At 41.9% G+C, this 24,843-nt stretch overlaps 1 protein-coding gene across 12 annotated transcripts in view; it reads right to left on the bottom strand.

Moving 5' to 3' along the window:
* Positions 1-24,843, bottom strand: part of nadka (NAD kinase a) — a 41,913-nt gene that overhangs the window by 15,072 nt on the left and 1,998 nt on the right. For 8 of the 12 annotated variants that reach the window (XM_090203268.1, XM_090203270.1, XM_021566332.3 and 5 more), the window contains exons 2-3: positions 14,797-14,958; positions 8,188-8,271 (exon numbers count right to left, since the gene is read on the bottom strand). In XM_090203268.1, the coding sequence (XP_090059394.1) occupies positions 8,188-8,271; positions 14,797-14,945 (233 nt within the window). In that variant the 5' untranslated portion in view covers positions 14,946-14,958. Of the gene's footprint in view, positions 1-8,187; positions 8,272-12,873; positions 13,123-14,796; positions 14,959-24,843 lie in introns of those variants that run through there. The other 4 variants (XM_090203272.1, XM_090203277.1, XM_090203278.1 and 1 more) reach the window with 2 other exon arrangements.

Raw genomic sequence — 24,843 nt, 5'->3', positions numbered from 1 at the left:
AATTAAATAAAAAAAAATCCTCAGCAATCTACACACAACACCCAATAATGACAAAGCAAAAACATGTTTAGAAATCTTTGCAAATGTAAAAAAAAAAAAAAAATCTGACCCTGTGCTATGAGACTCGAAATTAAGCTCAAGTGCATCCTGTATCCATTGATCATACTTGAGATGTTATTACAACTTGATAGGAGTCCACTTGTGGTAAATTCAACTGATTGGACATAATTTGGAAAGGCACACTTGTTTATATAAGATCAGTTGACAGTGCATGTCAGAGCAAAAACCAAGCCATGAGGTCGAAGGAACTGTCCGTAGAGAGCCGAGACAGGATTGTGTCAAGGCATAGATCTAGGGAAGAGTATTCAAAACATTTCCGCAGCATTGAAGGTCCCCAAGAACACAGTGGCTTCCATCATTCTTAAATGGAATACGTTTAGAACCACCAAGACTCTTCCTAGAGCTGGCCGCCCGGCCAAACTGAGCAATAGGGGGAGAAAGTCCTTGGTCAGGGGGAGGTGACAAAGAACCCGATGGTCACACCGACACAGGTCCTCTGTGGAGATGGGTGAACCTTCCAGAATGACAGCCATCTCTGTAGCACTCCACCAATCAGGCCTTTATGGCAGTGGCTAGACGGAAGCCACTCCTCAGTAAAAAGGCACATGACAGCCAGCTTACAGTTTGACAAAAGGCATCTAAAGACTGACCATGAGAAACAAGATTCTCTGGTCTGATGAAACCAAGATTTAACTCTTTGGCCTGAATGCCACACGTCACATCTGGAGGGAACCTAGCACCATCCTTACGGTGAAGCATGGTGGTGGCAGAATCATGCGGTGGGGATGTTTTTCAGCGGCAGGGACTGGTAGACTAGTCAGGATCAAGGCAAAGATGAATGGAACAAAGTACAGAAAGATCCTTGTTGAAAACCTACTACAGAGCTCTCAGGACCTCAGACTGGGGCGAAGGTTCACCTTCCAACAAGACAACAACCCTAAGCACACAGCCAAGACAACGCAGGAGTGGCTTCGGGACAAGTCTCTGAATATCCTTGAGTGACCCAGCCAGGGGAGGGACTTGAACCCGATCGAACATCTTAGAGACCTGAAAATAGCTGAATAGCAACGCTCCCCATCCAACCTGATAGAGCTTGAGAGGATCTGCAGTGAAGAACGGGAGAAACTCCCCAAATACAGGAGTGCCAAGCTTGTGGTGTTATAACCAGGAAGAGTCGAGGGTGTAATCACTGCCAAAGGTGCTTCAACAAATTACTGAGTAAGGGGTCTGAATACCTATGTAAACGTAATTTCAGTTTACTATTTTGTATTACATTTGTAATTTTTTTTAAAAACATTGTTGCTTTGTCATTATGGGGTATTGTGTGTCGCTTGAGGGAAAAACAAGAAAAAGTCAAGGGGTCTGAATACTTTACGAAGGCACTGTGTGTGTGTGTGTGTGTGTGTGTGTGTGTGTGTGTGTGTGTGAGATATATATATATATATATATATATATATATATACACATACATAAATAAAAGTTGAAGTCAGAAGTTTACATACACCTTAGCCAAACACATTTAAACTCCGTTTCGCAATTCCTCACATTTAATCCTAGTAAAAATGTCATGTCTCAAGTCAGTTAGGATCACAACTTTATTTTAAGAACATGAAATGTTAGAATAATAGTAGAGAAAATTATTTATTTCAGCTTTTAATTATTTCATCACATTCCCAGTGGGTCAGAAGTTTACATACACTCAATTAGTATTTGGTAGCAATGCCTTTAAATTGTTTAACTTGGGTCAAATGTTTTGGGTAGCCTTCCACAAGCTTCCCACAATAAGTTGGGTGAATTTTGGCCCATTCCTCCTGACAGAGCTGGTGTAACTGAGTCAGGTTTGTAGGCCTCCTTGCTCAAACACGCTTTTTCAGTTCTGCCCACTTCTATAGGATTGAGGTCAGGGCTTTGTGATGGCCACTCCAATACCTTGACTCTGTTGTCCTTAAGCCTTTTTGCCACAACTTTGGAAGTATGCTTGGGGTCATTGTCCATTTGGAAGACCCATTTGCGACCAAGCTTTAACGTCCCCCTATTTCCTCCAAACAGAACGACGGTCATTATGGCCAAACAATTCTATTTTTGCTTCATCAGACGATTGTGCAAAAAGTACGATCTTTGTCCCCATGTGCAGTTTCAAACCGTAGACTGGCTTTATGGCGTTTTTTGAGCAGTGGCTTCTTCCTTGCTGAGCAGCCTTTCAGGTTGTCGATATATGACTTGTTTTACTGTGGATATAGATACTTTTGTACCCGTTTCCTCCAGCATCATCCCAAGGTCCTTTGCTGTTGTTCTGGGATTGATTTGCACTTTTCGCACCAGGAGACAGAACGCCTCTACTTCCTGAGCGGTATGACGGCTGCGTGGTCCCATGGTGTTTTACTTGCGTACTATTGTTTGTACAGATTAACGTGGTACCTTCAGGTGTTTGGAAATTTCTCCCAAGGATGAACCAGACTTGTGGAGGTCTCCAAAAAAACATTCTGACGTCTTGGCTGATTTTTGAATTTCCAATGATGTCAAGCAAAGAGGCACTGGGTTTGAAGGTAGGCCTTGAAATACATACACAGGTACACATCCACAGGTACACCTCCAATTGACTCAAATGATGTAAATTAGCCAATCAGAAGCTTCTAAATCCATAACATAATTTGCTGGAATTTTCCAAGCTGTTTAAAGGCTCAGTCAACTTAGTGTATGTGAACTTCTGACCGAATGGAATTGTGAAATAATCTGTCTGTAAACAATTGTTGGAAAAATTACTTGTGTCGTGCACAAAGTAGATGTCCTAACCGACTGGCCAAAACTACAGTTATTTAACAAGAATTTTGTGGAGTGGTTGAAAAATTAGTTTTAATGACTCCAACCTAAGTGTATGTAAACATCTGACTTCAACTGTACAAACACACCAAAAATAAACAGTTTAAAAGATTTTACAGAGTTAAAGTTCTTAACAGGAAATTAGTCAATTTAAATAAATTCATTGGGCCCTGATCTATGGATTTCACATGACTTGGAACAAACACATAAGTAACGTTTGGTCACAGATAACTAAATATAAAAAAAGGGTATCAGGTAGAGGTCGACCGATTAATCGGAATGGCTGACTAATTAAGGCAGATTTCAAGTTTTCATAACAATTGGAAATTGGTAACTTTGGATGCCGATTTTGCCTATATTTTTTTTTTTTACACCTTTATTTAATCTTTATTTAACTAGGCAAGTCAGTTAAGAACACATTCTTATTTTCAATGACGGCCTAGGAACGGTTGGTTAACTGCCTTGTTCAGGGGCAGAACGACAGATTTTTACCTTGTCAGCTCAGGGATTCAATCTTGCAACCTTACGGTTAACTAGTCCAACGCTCTAACCACATGCCTCACGCGAATGTAGTAAGAAGCCGAGGTAAGTTGCTAGCTAGCATTAAACTTAATCAATCATAATCACTAGTTATAACTACACATGGTTGATGATATTACTAGTTTATCTTGCGTTGCATATAATCGATGCAGTGCGCATTCGCAAAAAAGGACTGTCGTTGCTCCAACGTGTACCTAACCATAAAACACCAATGCCTTTCTTAAAATCAATACACAGAAGTATATTTTTAAACCTGCATATTTAGCTAAAAGAAATCCAGGTTAGCAGGCAATATTAACCAGGTGAAATTGTCACTTCTCTTGCGTTCATTGCACGCAGTCAGGGTATATGCAACAGTTTTGGCCGCCTGGCTCATTGCGATCTAATTTGCCAGAATTTTACGTAATTATGACATAACATTGAAGGTTGTGCAATGTCACAGGAATATTTCGATGGATGGATGGCCCCCGTTAGAGAAAATACCTAACGGTTCCGTATTTCACTGAAAGAATAAACGTCTCGTTTTCGAGATGATAGTTTCCGGATTCGACCATATTAATGACCGAAGGCTCGCATTTCTGTGTGTTATAATTAAGTCTATGATTTGATAGAGCAGTCTGACAGAGATGGTAGGCACCAGCAGGCTCATAAGCATTCATTTAAACAGCACTTTTGTGCGTTTTGCCAGCAGCTCTGCTGTTTATGACTTCAAGCCTATCAACTCCCGAGATTAGGCTCGTGTAACCGATGTGAAAGGGCTAGCTAGTTAGCGCTAATAGCGTTTTAAACGTCACTCGCTCTGAGAGTTGGAGTAGTTGTTCTCCTTGCTCTGCATGGGTAACGCTGCTTCAAGGGGTGGCTGTTGTCGTTGTGTTCCTGGTTGGAGCGAGGAGAGGTACGGAAGCTATACTGTTACACTGGCAATACTAAAGCGCCTATAAGAACATCCAATAGTCAAAGGTATATGAAATACAAAATGGTATAGAGAGAAATAGTCCTGTAATTCATATAATAACTACAACCTAAAACTTCTTACCTGGGAATATTGAAGACACGTGTTAAAAGGAACCACCAGCTTTCATATGTTCTCATGTTCTGAGCAAGGAACTAAAACGTTAGCTTTCTTACATGGCACATATTGCACTTTTACTTTCTTCTCCAACACTTTGTTTTTGCATTATTTAAACCAAATTGAACATGTTTCATTATTTACTTGAGGCTAAATTGATTTTATTGATGTATTAAATTAAGTTAAAATAAGTGCTCATTCAGTATTGTTGTAATTATTACAAATACATTTTAAAAATCGTCCAATTAATCGGCATCAGCTTTTTTTGTCCTTCAATAATCGGTATCGGCGTTGAAAAATCATAATTGGTCGACCTCTGGTATCAGGACCTCGTCACAGTATCTCTGTGGATTCAAATTGCCATCGATAAAATGCAATTGTGTCCGTAGCTTATGCCTGCCCATAACCCGACCGCCACCATGGGGCACTCTGTTCACAATGTTGACATGAGCAAACCATTGGCTCAGACGACACCATACACGTGGTCTGTGTTTGAGGCCTGTTGAAAATACTGCCAAATTCTTTAAAACATTGGTGGCAGCTAATGGTAGAGAAATTAACAATCAATCCGGCAACGATTCTGGTGGACAAACCAACAGTCAGTGCTCCCTCAAAGCTTGAGACATCTGTGGCATTGTGTTGTGTGAAAAAAAGTACATTTTAGTGGATATGTATTTTCCCCTGCGCAAGGTAAACCTGTGTAATGATCATGCTGTTTAATCAGCTTATTGATAAGCCACACCTGTCAGGTGGATGGAATCTCTTGGCAAAGGAGGAAAGATCACTAACAGGGATGTAAACAAATTTCTGCACAGAATTGTAGAGAAATAAGCTTTTTGTGCGCATGGAACATTTCTGGGATGTTTTATTTCAGATCATGAACCATGGGACCAACACTTTACATGTTGTGTTTATATTTTTTGTTCAGTGTATATTTCCACACTATGAGGTTGAAATAATACTGTGAAATTGTGAAAACAATAATAAATGCCCTTTGTTTAACTTCTTTGCGCTACCCAACCCGTTAGCGGGATCATTTGTCAGCAACCGCTGAATAGCATCGCGCAACAGTCAAATAATACTACTAAAAAAATATTCATATTCATGAAATCACAAGTGCAATATTGCAAAACGCAGCTTAGCCTTTTGTTAATCCACCTGTCGTCTCAGATTTTGAAATTATGCTTTACAGCGAAAGCAATCCAAGCGTTTGTGTAAGTTTATCGATAGCATAGCATCATGTACACTTAGCATCAGGAAGCTTGGTCAAGAAAATCAGAAAAGCAATCAAATTAATCGTTTACCTTTGATGATCTTCGGATGTTTTCACTCACGAGACTCCCAGTTACACAACAAATGTTCCTTTTGTTCCATAAAGATGATTTTTATAACCAAAATACCGACTTTTGTTTGTCGCGTTAAGAAATCCACAGGAAAGAGCAGTCACGACAACGCAGACGTATATTCCAAGTAATATCCATAATGTCCACAGAAACATGTCAAACGTTTTTTTATAATCAAGCCTCATGTTGTTTTTAAAATATATATTCGATAATATATCAACCGAGTGTGTAGGTTTTTCAATAACAGCGGGAGGAACAATGGCGGCTTTACTCGGTTGCGCAAAAACTCACTCTGAGAGCCCCCACCTATTTTAGCCAAAAACGAAAACACTGCCCCCTACACGCAAAAGGTTAAGAGCTGTTTGAATATACATCTGTCCCTTCTTTGGACACTGTTAACTAACCTCCAAACGAGCTTCAATGCCATACAACACTCCTTCTGTGGCCTCCAACTGCTCTTAAACGCTAGTAAAACCAAATGCATGCTTTTCAACCGTTCGCTGCCGGCACCCGACCGCCCGCACGACTAGCATCACTACCCTGGACGGTTCTGACCTAGAATATGTGGACAACCACAAATACCTAGGTGTTTGGCTAGACTGTAAACACTCCTTCCAGACTCATATTAAACATCACCAATCCAAAATGAAATCTAGAATCGGCTTTCTATTTCGCAACAAAGCCTCCTTCACTCACGCCGCCAAACTTAGTCAGTTTTACTAGGGTATCTTACCGATCCTCGACTTCGGCGATGTCATCTACAAAATAGCTTCCAATACTCTACTCAGCAAACTAGATGCAGTCTATCACAGTACCACAGTACTGTATGCTCTAGTCAGCTGGCCCTTGCTACATATTCGTCGCCAGACCCACTGGCTCCAGGTCATCTATAAGCTTTTTCTAGGTAAAGCTCCGCCTCATCTCAGCTCACAGATCACGATAACAACACACACACGTAGCACGCGCTCCAGCAGGTATATCTCACTGGTTATCCCCAAAGCCAACATCTCCTTTTGCCACCTTTCCTTTCAGTTCTCTGCTGCCAGTGACTGGAACAAATTGCAAAAATCGCTGGAGCTGGAGACTTATATTTAACTCACTAACTTTAAACATCAGCTATCTGAGCAGCTAACCGATCGCTGCAGCTGTACATAGTCCATCTGTAAATAGCCCACCCAATCTACCTACCACATCCCCATATTGTTTTTATTTACTTTTCTGCTCTTTTGCACACCAGTATTTCTACTTGCACATCATCTGCTCATTTATCACTCCAGTGTTAATCTGCTAAAATGTAATTAGTTCGCAACTATGGCCTATTTATTGCCTACCTCACGCCATTTGCACACACTGTATACAGTGAGAGCATACAGGTCGTGGTGGTTAATATATGGGGCTTTGGTCACAGAACGGATGGCACCGTGATAGACTGCATCCAATTTGCCGAGTGGAGTGTTGGAGGCAATTTTGTAAATGACATCGCCAAAGTCAAGGATCGGTAGGATAGTCTGTTTTACATGGGTATGTTTGGCAGCATGAGTGAAGGAGGCTTTGATGCGAAATAGGAAGCCGATTCTAGATTTAATTTTGGATTGGAGATGCTTAATGTGAGTCTGGAAGGAGAGTTTACAGTCTAGCCAGACACCTAGGTATTTATAGTTGTCCACATATTTTAAGTCAGAACCAGAGTAGTGATGCTAGTCGGGCAGGCAGGTGCGGGCAGCGATCGTTTGAAGAGCATGCATTTCATCCCAATGGAATGGAGAAGACTTTACTTATTGGATGCAGGTGAACAGTCCATGTTGTCTGACTGGTTCAGTGTAATTACAAATGAAAAAGGTTTCCACTCGAGTCCAAATACCATTTAGGAGTCATTCCCGACAATGGGGAGATTCAAACTATTTTGGCCCTCAGTGAAAGTGATCCAAGTTTCTTACATCAGGCAATTTATATTGAGTTATGGTTTGGATTCAATTATGTTATACATCATAAATCTTAAGCACAGGAACTTGCGCTAATCAATAGCAGCAGACAAAAGCATGGCATGGTTCTGACTTCCTTCTAAGGAGACGTTAACAAAATGAGTTTTTCAATAACTATTTAGCTGGAAGAGATTTTATCCAGAATATATAAAATATTGTTAATGAAATATCAAGTCAGGGTAGAGTGTAGTCAATTTTAGATTTTTATGGCTAATAATTGATTTAACTACTGCTTGAAAAAGCATGCACAAAACAATTACTCAATACATTCTAATTAACTGTGTGGAAAATAAGTGACTCTTCCCTCCCCAAAAGTTGGTAAGAATCACAAGCAGCATGTGTAATTTAAAAACAACCATTGTTAGGGACTTACATGACTGCGTGTGGATTCTGCAGCATACATGCTTTCGGTCCAAAAGTGGTCACAGGACTTGGTCCATGTAGAGACTGATTTCTCCTGAAACATTTGAATGACAAAGAGAAACAGGTGATTATTTTTATACTGATAACAACCTAAATGAAAATAATTCCAGTAGTCTGGTCTTTCTCAATTCAAACCCTTCTGGTTCCTCCCCTGTGTTTAGGTGAAAATAGCTACTTAAAAAAAAAGGTCAGAAAGTAATAGCTATACACTACCAGTCAAAAGTTTTAAAATACCTACTCATTCAAGGGTTTCTTTATTTTTGACATTGTAGAATAGTGAAGACATCGAAACTATGAATTAGCACATATGGAATCATGTAGTACCCAAAAAAGTGCTAAACAAAAAGAGATTCTTCAAAGTAGCCCCCCTTTGCCTTGACAGCTTTGCACACTCGTGGCATTCTCTAAACCAGCTTCACCTGGAATGCTTTTCCAACAGTCTTGGGAGTTTAAATTTTATATATTGATTATCCGAAACATACAATATACTTGCAGTGAAGCCGCTCAACAACTACAGCATACCAGTCATCCAACAGATTCCCATTCAGAGTGACACACAGAAGCATCCAGGGTCAATGCCCTGCTCAAGGGCACGTTGACAGATCTCCCACCAGGCCAAAAAACTTTAGCCCTAACCCCCCACAGTTCCCCAATAGTTGTCCCTCAACCATTCAAGACCCCTCCCCCCTCCCCCAAGAAGAAAAAATAAGAATATCCATTCCCCACCCCCAAATGCACCAACAACCAAGAGAATGAACTACAGAGAAAAAAGGAAAGCAAAGAAAATGTATATATAAAACATTTAAAACAAAGGACATCAAGGACAACTAAAATCATAATAGCAATGCCAACTGTATATGTTTGTGTGCATGTCTGGCACTATTACATGCATTGTGTTCTAATATGCGTTTATTTGAATGAGAGTGTGTGTATTTGCATGTGTACAAACACCTGCGCAGCATCAGCCTCCGGCAAACCGGCATTAGCTGTAAAAACACTGCCCCTCAGTGTCATTCAAACATATATATTTTTTTTTTGACGTAATTTTTTACTTTAAATATTTGATCATTCCATCTCCCGCACTGCAACTCCACTCCCACTTGTCTCCAAATCCACATCCCAACCCACCACTCTCTGCTGGCCACCTTAAGATTTATACGCAACACATAACTTTCAACTATGCTATGATGTTTAACGTACAATTCCAATCTAATCGAATCCACAGATTGCAAGTTGAAGATAAATACTTTTACTAAGAATATTTGCAATTGACTGACCCGATCTCTCCAGATCTCCTAACAGTACAATTTCTAGGGTCAATTTTTTTTAACCTGAGCCCAGAAACAGGCTACCTGAGGGCAATACCAAAATAAATGGTCTATTGATTCTGTATCCTCACAACAAAATCTGTATCCTCACAACAAAATCTGTAGAGCTTCGATGATTTTATGCCCCAAATATTCAACATTTTGTTGGCGGCAAGAATTCTATGTAATAATTTTAGCTGAAAAGCAAAGTCTTGAATCTTGCTTTGTTTAATATATCAACTCATACACCCTGTATCATGGACTACGTACATCAAATCTCTTCCCAACTATTTTGCAATCTGTATGGCACAGTTGTCAACCAGCACATTTGAGTTGAGCCATAATAAACTCGGCAAAAAAAGGAATGTCCTCTCACTGTCAACTGCGTTTATTTTCAACAAACTTAACATGTGTAAATATTTGTATGAATATAACAAGATTCAACACCTGAGACACAAACTGAACAAGTTCCACAGACATGTGACTAACAGAAATTGAATAATGTGTCCCTGAACAAAGGGGAGGGGGGGGGTCAAAATCAAGTCAGTCAGTATCTGGTGTGGCCACCAGCTGCATTAAGTACTGCAGTGCATCTCCTCCTCATGGACTGCACCTGATTTGCCATTTCTTGCTGTGAGATGTTACCCCACTCTTCTATCAAGGCACCTGCAAGTTCCCGGACATTTCTGGGGGGAATGGCCCTAGCCCTCACCCGCCGATCGAACAGGTCCCCGAGGTGCTCAATGGGATTGAGATCCAGGGTCTTCGCTGGCCATGGCAGAACACTGACATTCCTGTCTTGCAGGAAATCACACACATAATAAGCAGTATGGCTGGTGGCATTGTCATGCTGGAGGGTCATGTCAGGATGAGCCTGCAGGAAGGGTATCACGAGGGAGGAGGATGTTTTCCCTGTAACGCACAACGTTGAGATTGCCTGCAATGACAATAAGCTCAGTCCGACAGTCCGACAATTGCTGAGTTTTTGTTCTCTTTTCAGGGGGATGAAATTGAAAATTGGAGCCAGGTCTGCAAAGCTTGTTTGAAAAATATACTTTTTTCAAAGTATATTTATTTTCAATTAATCGAAAATGAGACATGGCAATCTGTACAAAGGCAAAATGGCAATTATTAAACAATGGATGAGCTTTTCTTAGTAATCTACTTGAGAACCATTTAGGGTTCAAGTAAAACGTTTGAATAAGTGAAGCTTTTATATTTCAACATTCTTGAAGGAGTTCCCACGTATGCTGAGCACTTCTTGGCTGCTTTTCCTTCACTCTGTGGTCCAACTCATCCCAGAACATCTCAATTGGGTTGAGGTCTGGTGATTGTGGAGGCCAGGTCCTCTGATGCAGCACTCCATCACTCTCCTTCTTGGTCAAATAGCCCTTACACAGCCTGGAGGTGTGTTGGGTAATTGTCCTGTTGAAAATAAATGATAGTCCCATTAAGCGCAAACCAGATGGGATGGCGTATTGCTGCAGAATGCTGTGGTAGCCATGCTGGTTATGTGTGCCTTGAATTCTAAATAAATCACAGATAAATCAGTGTCACCAGCAAAGCACCCCCACAACATAACAATTCGACCATGAAGGCCTGATTCATGCAGTCTCCTCTGAACAGTTGATGTTGAGATGTGTCCGTTACTTGAACTCTGAAGCCTTTATTTGGGCTGCAATTTCTGAGGTTGGTAACTAACTTATCCTCTGCAGCAGAGTTAATTCTGGGTCTTCCTTTCCTATGGGGGTCCTCATGATATCCAGTTTCATCCAGTGTCAAAGTTCTTGAAATGTTCTGTATAACTGACCTTCATCTCTTAAAGTAATGATGGGCGGTCGTTTCTCTTTGCTTATTTGAGCTGTTCTTGCCACAATATGGACTTGGTCTTTTACCAAATAGGGCTCTCCCTGTATAACCCCCCCCCCCCCTCCACCCTGTCACAACAACTGACTGGATCAAACGCATTAAGGCATTCCACAAATTAACTTAACAAGGCACACATATCAATTGAAATGCATTCCAGGTGACTACCCCATGAAGCTGGTTGGGAGAATTCCAAGAGTGAGCAAAGCTGTCATTTAGACAAAGGGTGGCTATTTTTTATTTCATCTTTATTTAACCAGGTAGGCAAGTTGAGAACAAGTTCTCATTTACAACTGCTACCTGGCCAAGATAAAGCAAAGCAGTTCGACACATAACAGAGTTACACATGGAGTGAAACAAACATACATACAGTCAATAATACAGTAGAAAAATAAGTCTATATACAATGTGAGCAAATGAGGTGAGATAAGGGAGGTAAAGGCAATAAATAGGCCATGGTGGTGAAGTAAATACAATATAGCAATTCAGACACGAATGGTAGATTTGAGTGTGCAAAGTAGAAATACTGGAGTGCAAAGGAGCAAAATAAATAAATACTGTGGGGGAAGAGGTAGTTGTTTGGGCTATGTACAGGTGCAGTGTATTTGAAGAACCTCAAATATTTTGATTTGTTGAACACTTTTTTGGTTACTACATGATTCCGTGTTACTTCATAGTTTTGATGTCCTCACTATTATTCTGCAATGTAGAAAAGAAAAACTCTTGAATAAGTAGGTGAGTATGTGTTAACTTTCGCACGGTAGTATAAATGTGTTGAGACACCTCAGGATGCCTTTTCAAAATAATTTATGAAACCTCAAACCATGAGAAGAATGAATACTAAGCCCTGGGTCTGTTAGTTTGTTATGAAACAATAAAGTACCCATCCTGCATAGGCTAGGCCTACATTTTCAACATCCCCTCATTTACAATTAGAGGTTGCAAAATAATTGCCGCTCTAATTATTATATTTTGACAATTCTACTGCAATTTTCAGGAGACGTTGGAAGCTATTAACATGTCTTCAGATATAGGTATGATTCATTTCTAGGGCTGGTAACACAAATTATTTTGCAAGGAAGTCAAATTAAATATGATATTATGCAACACCCTCATCACCCATCTGACATTTCTAAGCTTAACGAATTGAGAAATACTATTCATCTCAAACACTGATTAAAATTGAATGTCCAACCTCAGCTTTGGAAATACTGCAACAGCAAATAATGAAATAGGAACATAATAAATTAGGCTGCAACCAAAGAAACATTCAGTTTCACACACGTGAGTGACCTGTTACCTTCAAAGTTCTCAAATACAGATAGAAAGCCAGCTTCAAGAGTGCAGCAGTGTAAAAATCCTGAACTAATTTTCTATACTTCATTAAAATATCAGTACTTGTTTTAGAACTTAGATTGTATTAGGGGTGGAAGGCCATTTCCAATTGGGCTAAATGAGTTCACCTGCTCTGATGGCGCTGGATAAGAGGACTGCCTCTCCTCCCCTCTCAGAAGGCCCTCTGGTCAGTCAGGTCACGTGACTCAGGTTAGCAAATCCTATTAGCGGTCTGGTTCTAAAAGTTCACTATCTGTTACTACACTACAGGCTGCAGACAAACACAATGTGTTTGTGTGTGTGATGCTTAAGACGATGATAATTTATGGAGGGCTCAGCTGGTAGTTGCCATCACATACACTCCCTCCACTTCCTGCATCATCCACCGTGGGGAAACACACTTGATGTGTCATTTCCTGCTCTGGTTGTCTGAGGGACTGTACAGTATTTCACATTTGAGATGGTGGAATTTCAAACCACGGACATGTCGTAATGGGCTGCGTATATATACTCTCTGTCAACCTCAAACCACACTGCAACGGAGAGGCTAGCACATTTAGGCCTACCAAAACTGAATAAATTAAGTGTGAAAGTGGCAATTATGGGTCTGTGTGTTATCTGAAAAGCATTGCTCACCAGGAAATCTCTTATGTTCATTCAACTGTCATACTCTAACATACGACAGATGCCTCATTCTCAGTTGCTAAAACACAGTACCCTTTTGCCAACACCAGATTAGAGGTTGACCGATTAATCGGAATGGCCGATTAATTAGGGCAAATTTCAAGTTTTCATAACAATCGGAAATCGGCATTTTCACCTTATCAGCTCGGGGGATCCAATCTTGCAACCTTACAGTTAACTAGTCCAACGCAATAACGACCTGCCCCTCTCGTTGCACTCCACAAGGAGATTGCCTGTTACGTGAATGTAGTAAGCCAAGGTAAGTAGCTAGCTAGCATTAAACTTCTTATAAAAAACAATCAATCATAATCACTAGTTAACTACACATGGTTGATGATATTAATAGATATTATCTAGCGTGCCCTGCGTTGCATATAATCTGACTGAGCATACAAGTATCTAAGTATCTGACTGAGCGGTGGTAGGCAGAAGCAGGCGCATAAACATTCAGTCAAACAGCACTTTTGTGCGTTTTGCCGGCAGCTGGGCATAGGCCCACCCACTAGGGAGCCAGGACCAGCCATTCCGAATGAGTTTTTCCCCCACAAAAGGGCTTTACAACAGACAGAAACACTCCTTAGTTTCGTCAGCTGTCCGAGTGGCTGGTCTCAGACGATCCCGCATGTGAAGCAGCCGGATGTGGAGGTCCTGGGGTGGCGTAGTCTGCAGTTGTGAGGCCGGTTGGACGTACTGTCAAATTCTTTAAAACAATGTTGGAGGCAGCTTATGGTAGAGAAAGTAACATTCTCTGGCAACAGCTCTGGTGGACATTCCTGCTGTCAGAATGCCAATTACACGCTCCCTCAACTTGAGATATCTGTGGCATCGTGTTTTGTCACATAACTGCACATTTTAGAGTGGCCTTTTATTGTCCCCAGCACAAGGTGCACCTGTGTAATGAACATGCTGTTTAATCAGCTTCTTCACATGCCACACCTGTCAGGTGGAAGGATTACCTTGGCAAAGGAAACATTTTCACTAACAGGGATGTAAACAAAATAGGAGAGAAACAAACTGCAAATGGAACACTTCTGGGGTCATTAATTTCATCACATTAAACACGGGACCAACAATTTACATGTTGTGTTTTAATATATATATATATATTTATTTTTTTAATCACATAGTGGCGCAGCCAATCCACAGGGTGGTGCAGTGCCACAGTTACATTCTCTGGGGAGAAACCTGGTACTCCCAGAAGTGTGCATATACAATTTGCGCATACACATTGAAAATGAAAAAGTTAATGTGAATAACAAAAAAAAATAGGGTAGTGAGAAAATCAAGAGTGACTTTAAATTTGATTGTTCCATCGTTTATTTTAGTATTCCACACGGTGAAGTGAAAACGGGGTGATAATACGGTACCTGTAGTCGCAGGCAGTGGCAGATGAGGTGCTCAGACTGCGGGTCTTTCTGGTGCGGATGGCCAGGCCACGGGCGGGGGTCTCCCCACTATCAAAGTCAGAACAGCAGTAGGGGACAGCCTCCACTCCAACCTGCTCTCCAGTTTCCATCTCAGCTCACAGTCTGATAGGAAACACAGGCCACGAGGGGACAAAAATGGAGGCGTCAGGTCTACACAGTCAACAAGGCAGGGTAACAGGTTGCCTTCAAAAGTGTGTCTCTTTTACGGTTTACATAGCCCAGAGTTTAACCTTATATGATATGAGTCTATAAGCTTCAGCTTTGGGCTACTGTTGACAAACGCCAAATGATACAGCGGCTAGCTTAGAACGCAAGGTCAGCGTACCTAGTAAGATAAACTTAAGCATGTTGTCTTTTGGGTAACGTTATAGCATGTATGTGCAACATTTAGCATACAAAGTATCTAGCTAGTCAGTGGCATATGACAAACTTTGAAAAGACCTTGAACTTGTATCTGTATGTATGTATGCATGCATAGGAACACCGACTGTGCAAATTACATTACCCATGAAGTATTACTAGCTACATATCATATTGCGTTGATCATTCTTTCAGGATTACGTTAGCTAGATAGCTAGCTAGTTACATATAAAGACAAGTGTGATTGCAAGCCAGTCAATAACTACCTTGCTAGCTATCTGTTACAGCTAAGTTAGCTAGGTCACTTTTCCAAAATAGTCTAACCACTGCTGGTATGACAAGTAACTTGGCTAGTACTTCTCTTGTCATGGAGCCTACTACGGCAAGGTTATTAAACCCCGCTCGAATGGCAATTCATCTAGATGATTGATCACTGTCGACGGAGGAGCTGGTTTTTACATAGTGTATATTTATTTATTCTGAAAACATTTCTGTTGGTTGGCAATGTCAATTCTTCCAAATTTTTCCTAAATGTAGGTACATTTTATGTTAGCTAGCTGGACAGACAAACACTGCAGATTACTACACTGTAAACCAATCACAACACCTGTACTATCCATGGTACTATTGTTGCTAATCACGTCTGCCAATGACATGATCCATACCAAAGGCAGTAGACAGTTGGTGACAGCTCGAGAGATCTCCGTCCGACAAACTGCTCTATCAGGTAAAGTATTTTATTTAGTTGTAGTTACAGAATCATTATAACATCAATGCAAGCTGTAAAATGACTCCAAACAACCTTAGTAAAGTAGCTAACTTGCTAGTTAGCTAGCTAATTACAACAAGTAGATATGTTGCTAGCTAGCAGGAGAAGATAGCTTTATCACTAGCTAGCATGCCATTCCAGGACAAGGAGCATTTTAGCTATCAGTTTATTCCAAGTAATAATTTAAGACTACAAAAATCTATAGGACAAGTATTGTAAAGCTAATACAGTCATCAAGGCAGGACCTACTAATTAAATACATAATCATATACAACGTCTTGCTGTGTCCCGTGTATATATATATTTACATCTTTCTTCGCATATCTTTTAGATATTTTCTTTTCCAAAAACTCAACTTCAAAACACTCTCCTGCAACCCACCTCACCAATTAAAAAAAAAAGTATTATTTACCTCAAATCTGAAATCCACAATAGAAGCTAGCCAGAAGCTCAGAAGCTAGCCAGCTTACTGGCTAACGTTAGTATTCAGCTAACCACGGTTGATGGTCATCAGATATCCTTTAGCTCAAAAAGCGATCGGCAGTTTTATACAACATGACCAGAACATACGGGACCTATTTTTCTCTCCATATCCCCGGATTTCAACCGCAAGCTCTGGACATTTACACCTGGATCTCGCAGCTAGCTAGCTGCTATCCGTGTGACTATTGGCTTACGCCGATCCCGGAGCAAACATCAATTATTCCGGAGCTAGCCAGCTGAAGAGATCCATCAGCCACTCCTGGGCTACAATCACCTATTGTAGGTGGATTGATCCCACCTACAATAGGTGTATTGGATTGTATTGGATTGATCCCCCTTGATCTCCTCTACCACACGGAACCCCACTAATCTACCGACGGAAACGCACGAGGTGGCCAAAAACAGACCTCCATCCTATGCTAGCTTGCTACCAATGGCCCAACTAGCTGTCTGAATCACCGTTACCCCAACCAAACTCACTACTAACTGGACCCTTATGATCACTCGACTAAGCATGCCTCTCCTTAATGGCAATATGCCTTGTCCATTGCTTTTCTGGTTAGTGTTTATTGGCTTATTTCACTGTTGAGCCTCTAGCCCTGCTCATTATACCTTATCCAACCTCTCAGTTCCACCACCCACACATGCGATGACATCACCTGGTTTCAATGTTTCCAGAAACAATATCTCTCTCATCATCACTCAATACCTAGGTTTACCTCCACTGTATTCACATCCTATAATACCTATGTTGTACATTATATCTTGAAGCTATTTTATCGCCCCCAGAAACCTCCTTTTACTCTCTGTTCCAGACGTTCTAGACGACCAATCTCATTGCTTTTAGCCGTACCTTTATCCTACTCCTCCTCTGGTGATGTAGAGGTGAATCCAGGCCCTGCAGTGCCTAGCTCCACTCCTATTCCTCAGGCGCTCTCTTTTGTTGACTTCTGTAACCGTAATAGCCTTGGTTTCATGCATGTTAACATTAGAAGCCTCCTCCCCAAGTTTGTTTTATGCACTGCTTTAGCACACTCTGCCAACCCGGATGTCCTAGCCGTGTCTGAATCCTGGCTTAAGACCACCAAAAACTCTGAAATCTCCATCCCAAACTACAACATTTTCAGACAAGATAGAACAGCCAAAGGGGGCAGAGTTGCAATCTACTGCAGAGGTAGCCTGCAGAGTTCTGTCCTACTATCCAGGTCTGCACCCAAACAATTTGAACTTCTACTTTAAAAAATCCACCTCTCTAAAAAACTCTAAAAAGTCTCTCACCGTTGCCACCTGCTAAAGACCACCCTCTGCCCCCAGCTGTGCTCTGGACACCATATGTGAACTGATTGCCCCCCAACTAACTTCAGAGCTCGTGCTGCTAGGCGACTTAAACTGGAACATGCTTAACACCCCAGCCATCCTACAATCTAAACTTGATTCCCTCAATCTCACAGAAATTATCAATGAACCTACCAGGTACCACCCCAAAGCCGTAAACACGGGCACCCTCATAGGATATCATCCTAACCAACTTGCCCTCTAAATACACCTCTGCTGTTTTCAACCAAGATCTCAGCGATCACTGCCTCATTGCCTGCATCCGTAATGGGTCAGCGGGCAAACAACCTCAGCTCATCATTGTCAAAAGCTCCCTGAGACAATTCAGTGAGTAGGCCTTTCTAATCGACCTGGCCGGGGTATCCTGGAAGGATATTGACCTCATCCCGTCAGTAGAGGATGCCTGGTTATTTTTTTTAAATGCCTTCCTCACCATCTTAAAATAAGCATGCCCCATTCAAGAAATTTAGAACGAGGAACAGATATAGCCCTTGGTTCTCTCCAGACCCGACTGCCCTTAACCAACACAAAAACATCCTATGGCGTTCTGCATTAGCATCGAACAGCCCCCGTGATATGCAACTTTTCAGGGAAGCTAGAAACCAAGGGCTATATCTAACTACACAGGCAGCTAGAAAAGCTAGCTTTTTTTTACCCCCCTTTTCGTGGTATCCAATTGCTAGTAGCTACTATCTTGTCTCATCGCTACAACTCCCGTACGGGCTCGGGAGAGATGAAGGTTGAAAGTCATGCGTCCTCCGATACACAACCCAACCAAGCTGCACTGCTTCTTAACACAGCGCGCATCCAACCCGGAAGCCAGCTGCACCAATGTGTTGGAGGAAACCCCGTGCACCTGGCAACCTTGGTTAGCGTGCACTGCGCCCGGCCCGCCACAGGAGTCGCTGGTGCGCGATGAGATAAGGATATCCCTACCGGCCAAACCTTCCCTAACTCGGACGACGTTATGCCAATTGTGCGTCGCCCCACGGACCTCCCGGTCACGGCCGGTTACAACAGAGCCTGGGCGCGAACCCAGAGTCTCTGGTGCACAGCTGGCGCTGCAGTACAAAGGCTAGCTGTTTCAAGCAGAAATTTGCTTCCTGCAACACATACTCAAAAAAGTTCCGGGACGCTGTAAAGTCCATGGAGAATAAGAACACCTCCCAGCTGCCCACTGCACTGAGGATAGGAAACACTGTCACCGCTGATAAATCCACTATAATTAAGAATTTCAATAAGCATTTTTCTACGGCTGGCCATGCTTTCCACCTGGCTACCCCTTCCCCGGTCAACAGCATTGCACCCCTGTTGATGGAATTTATATGTTTAAATTAATGATTAGAATATTCCACCCTGAAACCATATAAAAGGCCAGTGAAATGTATCAGAATTGTAAAATTATAATAAATGATGTGTGTAGTTTTAGTCATGATGTGTGTAGTTTTAGTCAGAATTAGGGTAAAACAATAACTGTACAATATGTCTCCATGGTATCTTGAACACAGACTGTCCCTGGCTAGGGGCCTATGAAAGATTGAGGAAAGGACGGGAGGTACTTCCCACGGTCTCCCTATCTTGAGGGAGGACGGGGAGTGATTCTCACAGCCTCCCCTAATCTTCGTCGGCTGGGTGGTGGTACAGTATGTGCGTAGGATACCTAATGTTTGTGTGTGTAAGTATGTGCGTAAGGAATTGGTGTGGGAAAGTATGTGCGTAAGGAGTCTGTGTATGAAAGTATTTACGTAAGAAGCCAGTATAAAATGAATGGTCTTGTAAAACTAACCAGCGCTCTCGTCAATAAACCTTTGACTATTTCAGCTTCGTCTGTTTCATTCGACCAGTATCTTACAAATTCTGAGTTGCAGACTGAGCAGTATAATTGAATTGGGTTATGAACCTTTAGAACTTAATTCTCGTGACAACCCCCACAGCAACTTGCCCAAGCCTTCCCCATTTCTTCTTCTCCCAAATCCAGTCAGCTGATGTTCTGAAAGAGCTGCAAAATCTGGACCCCTACAAATCAGCTGGGATAGACAATCTGGACCCTCGCTTTCTAAAATGATCCGCTACAATTGTTGCAACCCCTATTACTAGCCTGTTCAACCTCTCGTGTCGTCTGAGACTCCCAAAGATTGGAAAGCAGCTGCGGTCATCCCCCTCTTCAAAGGGGGGGGGGGACACACTCTTGACCCAAACTGCTACAGACCTATATCTATCCTACCCTGCCTTTCTAAGGTCTTCGAAAGCCAAGTCAACAAACAGATTACCGACCATTTCAAATCCCACTATACCTTCTCCGCTATGCAATCTGGTTTCAGAGCTGGTCATGCGAGCACCTCAGCCACGCTCAAGGTCCTAAACGATATCTTAACCACCATCGATAAGAAACAATACTGTGCAGACGTATTCATTGACCTGGCCAAGGCTTTCGACTCTGTCAATCACCACATCCTCATCGGCAGACTCGATAGCCTTGGTTTCTCAAATGATTGCCTCGCCTGGTTCACCAACTACTTCTCAGACAGAGTTCATTGTGTCAAATCGGAGGGCCTGTTGTCCAGGTCTCTGGCAGTCTATGGGGGTGCCTCTGGGTTCAATTCTTGGACCGACTCTTCTCTGTATACATCAATGATGTCTCTCTTGCTGCTGGTGAGTCTCTGATCCACCTCTACGCAGACGACACCATTCTGTGTACTTCTAGCCCTTCTTTGGACACATAACAACCCTCCAGACGAGCTTCAATGCCACACAACTCTCCTTCCGTGGCCTCCAATTGCTCTTACATAAAAGTAAAACTAAATGCATGCTCTTCAAACGATCGCTGCCCGCACCTGCCCGCCCGTCCAACATCACTACTCTGGACGGTTCTGACTTAGAATATGTGGACAACTACAAATACCTAGGTGTCTGGTTAGACTATAATCTCTCCTTCCAGACTCACATCAAACATCTCCAATCCAAAGTTAAATCTAGAACTGGCTTCCTATTTCGCAACAAAGCATCCTTCACTCATGCTGCCAAACATACCCTCGTAAAACTGACCATCCTACCGATCCTCGACTTCGGCGATGTCATTTACAAAATAGCCTCCAATACCCTACTCAATAAATTGGATGCAGTCTATCACAGTGCCATCCGTTTTGTCACCAAAGCCCCATATACTACCCACCACTGCGACCTGTACACACTCGTTGGCTGGCCCTTGCTTCATACTCGTCGCCAAACCCACTGGCTCTAGGTCATCTACAAGACCCTGCTAGGTAAAGTCCCCCCTTATCTCAGCTCGCTGGTCACCCCCAAAACCAATTATTCCGTTGACCGCCTCTCCTTCCAGTTCTCTGCTGCCAATGACTGGAACGAACTATAAAAATCTCTGAAACACTTACCTCCCTCACTAGCTTTAAGCACCAGCGGTCAGAGCAGCTCACAGATTACTGCACCTGTACATAGCTCATCTATAATTTAGACCAAACAACTACCTCTCCCCCTACTGTATTTATTTTGCTCCTTTGCACCCCATTATTTCTATTTTGCACATTATTCCACTGCAAATCTACCTTTGCAGTGTTTTACTTGCTATATTGTATTTACTTTGCCACCATGGCCTTTTTTTTTGCCTTTACCTCCCGTATCTCACCTCATTTGCTCACATTGTATATAGACTTATTTTTCTACTGTATTATTTATTGACTGTATGTTTGTTTTACTTCATGTGTTACTCTGTTGTTGTATGTGTTGAACTGCTTTGCTTTATCTTGGCCAGGTCACAATTGTAAATGAGAACTTGTTCTCAACTTGCCTACCTGGTTAAATAAAGATTAAATAAAAATCCCAGTCAATAGATGGAGGATGATTGCAGAGCACCCTGCCTCAGACTGTCAGGATGTACATTTTCAAGCTCATGAACTACATTCCTTTGCTGTGGTGATTTATTTTAATTATTCTTATCTCACAACCAAGTGAGATCAAGTTCTATTCACCAAGCATGGGCTGATTCATTCCCCTGTGAGGAGAACCATCTTACTGCAGTTTGAACTAGCTCTGCCCTCCCTATTTAGCCATTGGGACCACATATGCATTTCCCCGTTGTCTTTCTTTATGGGTTTTCTCTTACACAGCATAGTGCACTTTAAAGCTGAAGAACACCAACTACAGATACACAAGCTTGTTTTTGAGCACCTTAAATTCAATATAGATTCAGTCTGACAAGTGACAAACATATTCTACTATTGTTACATGCAGTGGTGAGAATTCTAATGTCCCTCCAGGCTTTTGCCATAGATAGTAGACTTGTCGTCTTTGGACCATACAAGCTTTAGATTGCATTCTGCTAAGGCACTTGTCACTCTCTACATCGGTTACCAGGGTGGGATCATTTCGATATGCCTATGGGGCCTGGGTACACAAATTATCCTATTGAGAATTGGGAAATACTGAGGCACGAGTTGATGACAGTTCTACAGCCTCCAAAGACCCAGGCTTTTGACATAGATGGTAATGCTCTCATTTCTGGACTGCAACACTAAGATTGTGCCCTCCACCGCACTTGATATATATTGATTGGTATATTACACTATATTTAGATATTTCAAAATGCTGCCTGAGACACCTTTGATATTTGTATAAATATTAAATAAATGGTGAAACACTATTTGTGATTGTGTTCTTTGTTGGAATGTATATGCATAAAACGTACATTATGAAAAACAAGTATGTCAGGAGGAATGGGCCACAATTCACCCAACTTATTGTGGGAAGCTCGTGGAAGGCTACCTGAAACGCTTGACCCAAGTTAAGCAATGTAAAGGCAACGCTACCAAATACTAATTGAGTGTATGTAAACTTCTGATCCACTGGGAATGTGATGAAAGAAAACCTGAAATAAATCACTATTATTCTGACATTTCACATTCTTAAAATAAAGTGGTGATCCTAACTGACCTAAGACAGGGAATTTTTAGTAGGATTAAATGTCAGGAATTGTGAAAAACTGAGTAAATTAAATGTATTTGGCTAAGGTGTATGTAAACTTCCAACTTCAACTGTAAGTATCTTGATAACCTCAGGAAAAAAGAAAGACTATTTTCAGGACCCTGTCTTTCAAAGATATTTCGTAAAAATCCAAATAACTTCACAGATCTTTCTTGTAAAGGGTTTAAATACTTCTTCCCATGCTTGGTCAATGAACCATAAACAATTAATGAACATGCACCCTTGGAACGGTCGTTAAGACACTAACAGCCTTCAGACGGTAGGCAATTAAGGTTACAGTTATGAAAACTTAGGACACTAAAGAGGCCTTTCTACCGACTCTGAAAAACACCAAAAGAAAGATGCCCAGGGTCCCTGATTATCTGCGTGAATGTGCCTTAGGCATGCTGCTAGGAGGCATGAGGACTGCAGATGTGGCCAGGGCAATAAATTGCCATGTCCGTACTGTGAGACGCCTAAGACAGTGCTACAGGGAGACATGACGGACAGCTGATCGCAGTGGCAGACCACGTGTACCATCCCCTGCACAGGAACGGTACATCCAAATATCACACCAGCAGGACAGGTACAGGATGGCAACAACAACTGCCCGAGTTACACCAGGAAAGCACAATCCCTCCACCAGTGCTCAGACTGTCCGCAATAGGCTGAGAGAGGCTGGACTGAGGGCTTGTAGGCCTGTTGTAAGACAGGTCCTCATACATCACTGGCTACAACGTTGCCTATGGGCACAAACCCACCATCGCTGGACCAGACAGGACTGGCAAAAAGTGCTCTTCACTGACGAGTCACGGTTTTGTCTCACCAGGTGATGGTCGGATTTGCACTTATCGTTGAAGGAATGAGCATTACACAGAGGCCTGTACTCTAGAGCGGGATCAATTTGGAAGTGGAGGGTCCATCAAGGTTTGGAGCGGTGCGTCACAGCATAATCGGACTGAGCTTGTTGTTATTGCAGGCAATCTCAACGCTGTGTGTTACAGGGGAGACATCCTCCTCACTCACGTGCTACCTTTCCTGCAGGCTCATCCTGACATGACCCTCCAGCATGACAATGCCACCAGCCATACTGCTCGTTCTGTGCATGATTTCCTGCAAGACAGGAATGTCAGTGTTCTGCCATGGCCAACGACAAGCCCGGATCTCAATCCCATTGAGCATGTCTGGGACCTGTTTGATCGGAGGGTGAGGGCTAGGGCCATTCCCAACAGAAATGTCCAGGAACTTGCAGGTGCCTTGGTAGAAGATTGGGATAACATCTCACAGCAAGAACTGGCAAATCAGGTGCAGTCCGTCCACGAGGAGGAGATGCACTGCAGTACTTAATGCAGCTGGTGGCCACACCAGATTCTGACTTACTTTTGACCCCCGCTCCCCTTTGTTCAGGGACACATTATTCCATTTCTGTTAGTCACATGTCTGTGGAACTTGTTCAGTTTGTGTCTCAGTTGTTGAATCATGTTCATACAAATATTTACATGTTAAGCTTGCTGAAAATAAACACAGTTGACAGTGAGAGGACGTTTTTTTCTTTTTTTGCCGAGTTTATATCATGAGCTTCCTGGAAATTCCCAGCCCTAGTATTGGGCAGTTACTATGACAAATAATCTGGTTTAGAAATCAAACTCTGGTCATTTAATTGCAGAGCGCATTGTACAACTGTTTTTAGAGAAGTTCGCATTGCAAGGTACACTTATGTTATGCCATATGTATTGGCTAATATACATATGCAGCTGTCGTTTTTAAACCTCCATTCTAGCATACATGCCATCTTTCTATCTACATTATTTTGTTTGGACTAATTATATGATTGAATGTTTAAGCTTGCAACTAGTTAATTGAAATTAAACAATCATGCCAAAACATGATTCAAAATTGAATTCACTGAGAAATAGCTCATGAAACACTAGCTTCCTAAGCAGGCACATCAAGACCATTCGTATAGGATGCTGCATATTTCAAGTGCACTCAAAGTAATATTTATCTTACGTCATTCAGTCTTTGGGAGCTAAAGTTAGTTAGTCCCTCTGATTTAACACACAGAC

This window comes from Oncorhynchus mykiss, chromosome 16 (assembly GCF_057628025.1).
Source record: "Oncorhynchus mykiss isolate SJ-2025 chromosome 16, ASM5762802v1, whole genome shotgun sequence".
NCBI classification, from domain to species: Eukaryota; Metazoa; Chordata; class Actinopteri; order Salmoniformes; family Salmonidae; genus Oncorhynchus; species Oncorhynchus mykiss.
This window is presented reverse-complemented; position numbering and strand designations above follow the sequence as displayed.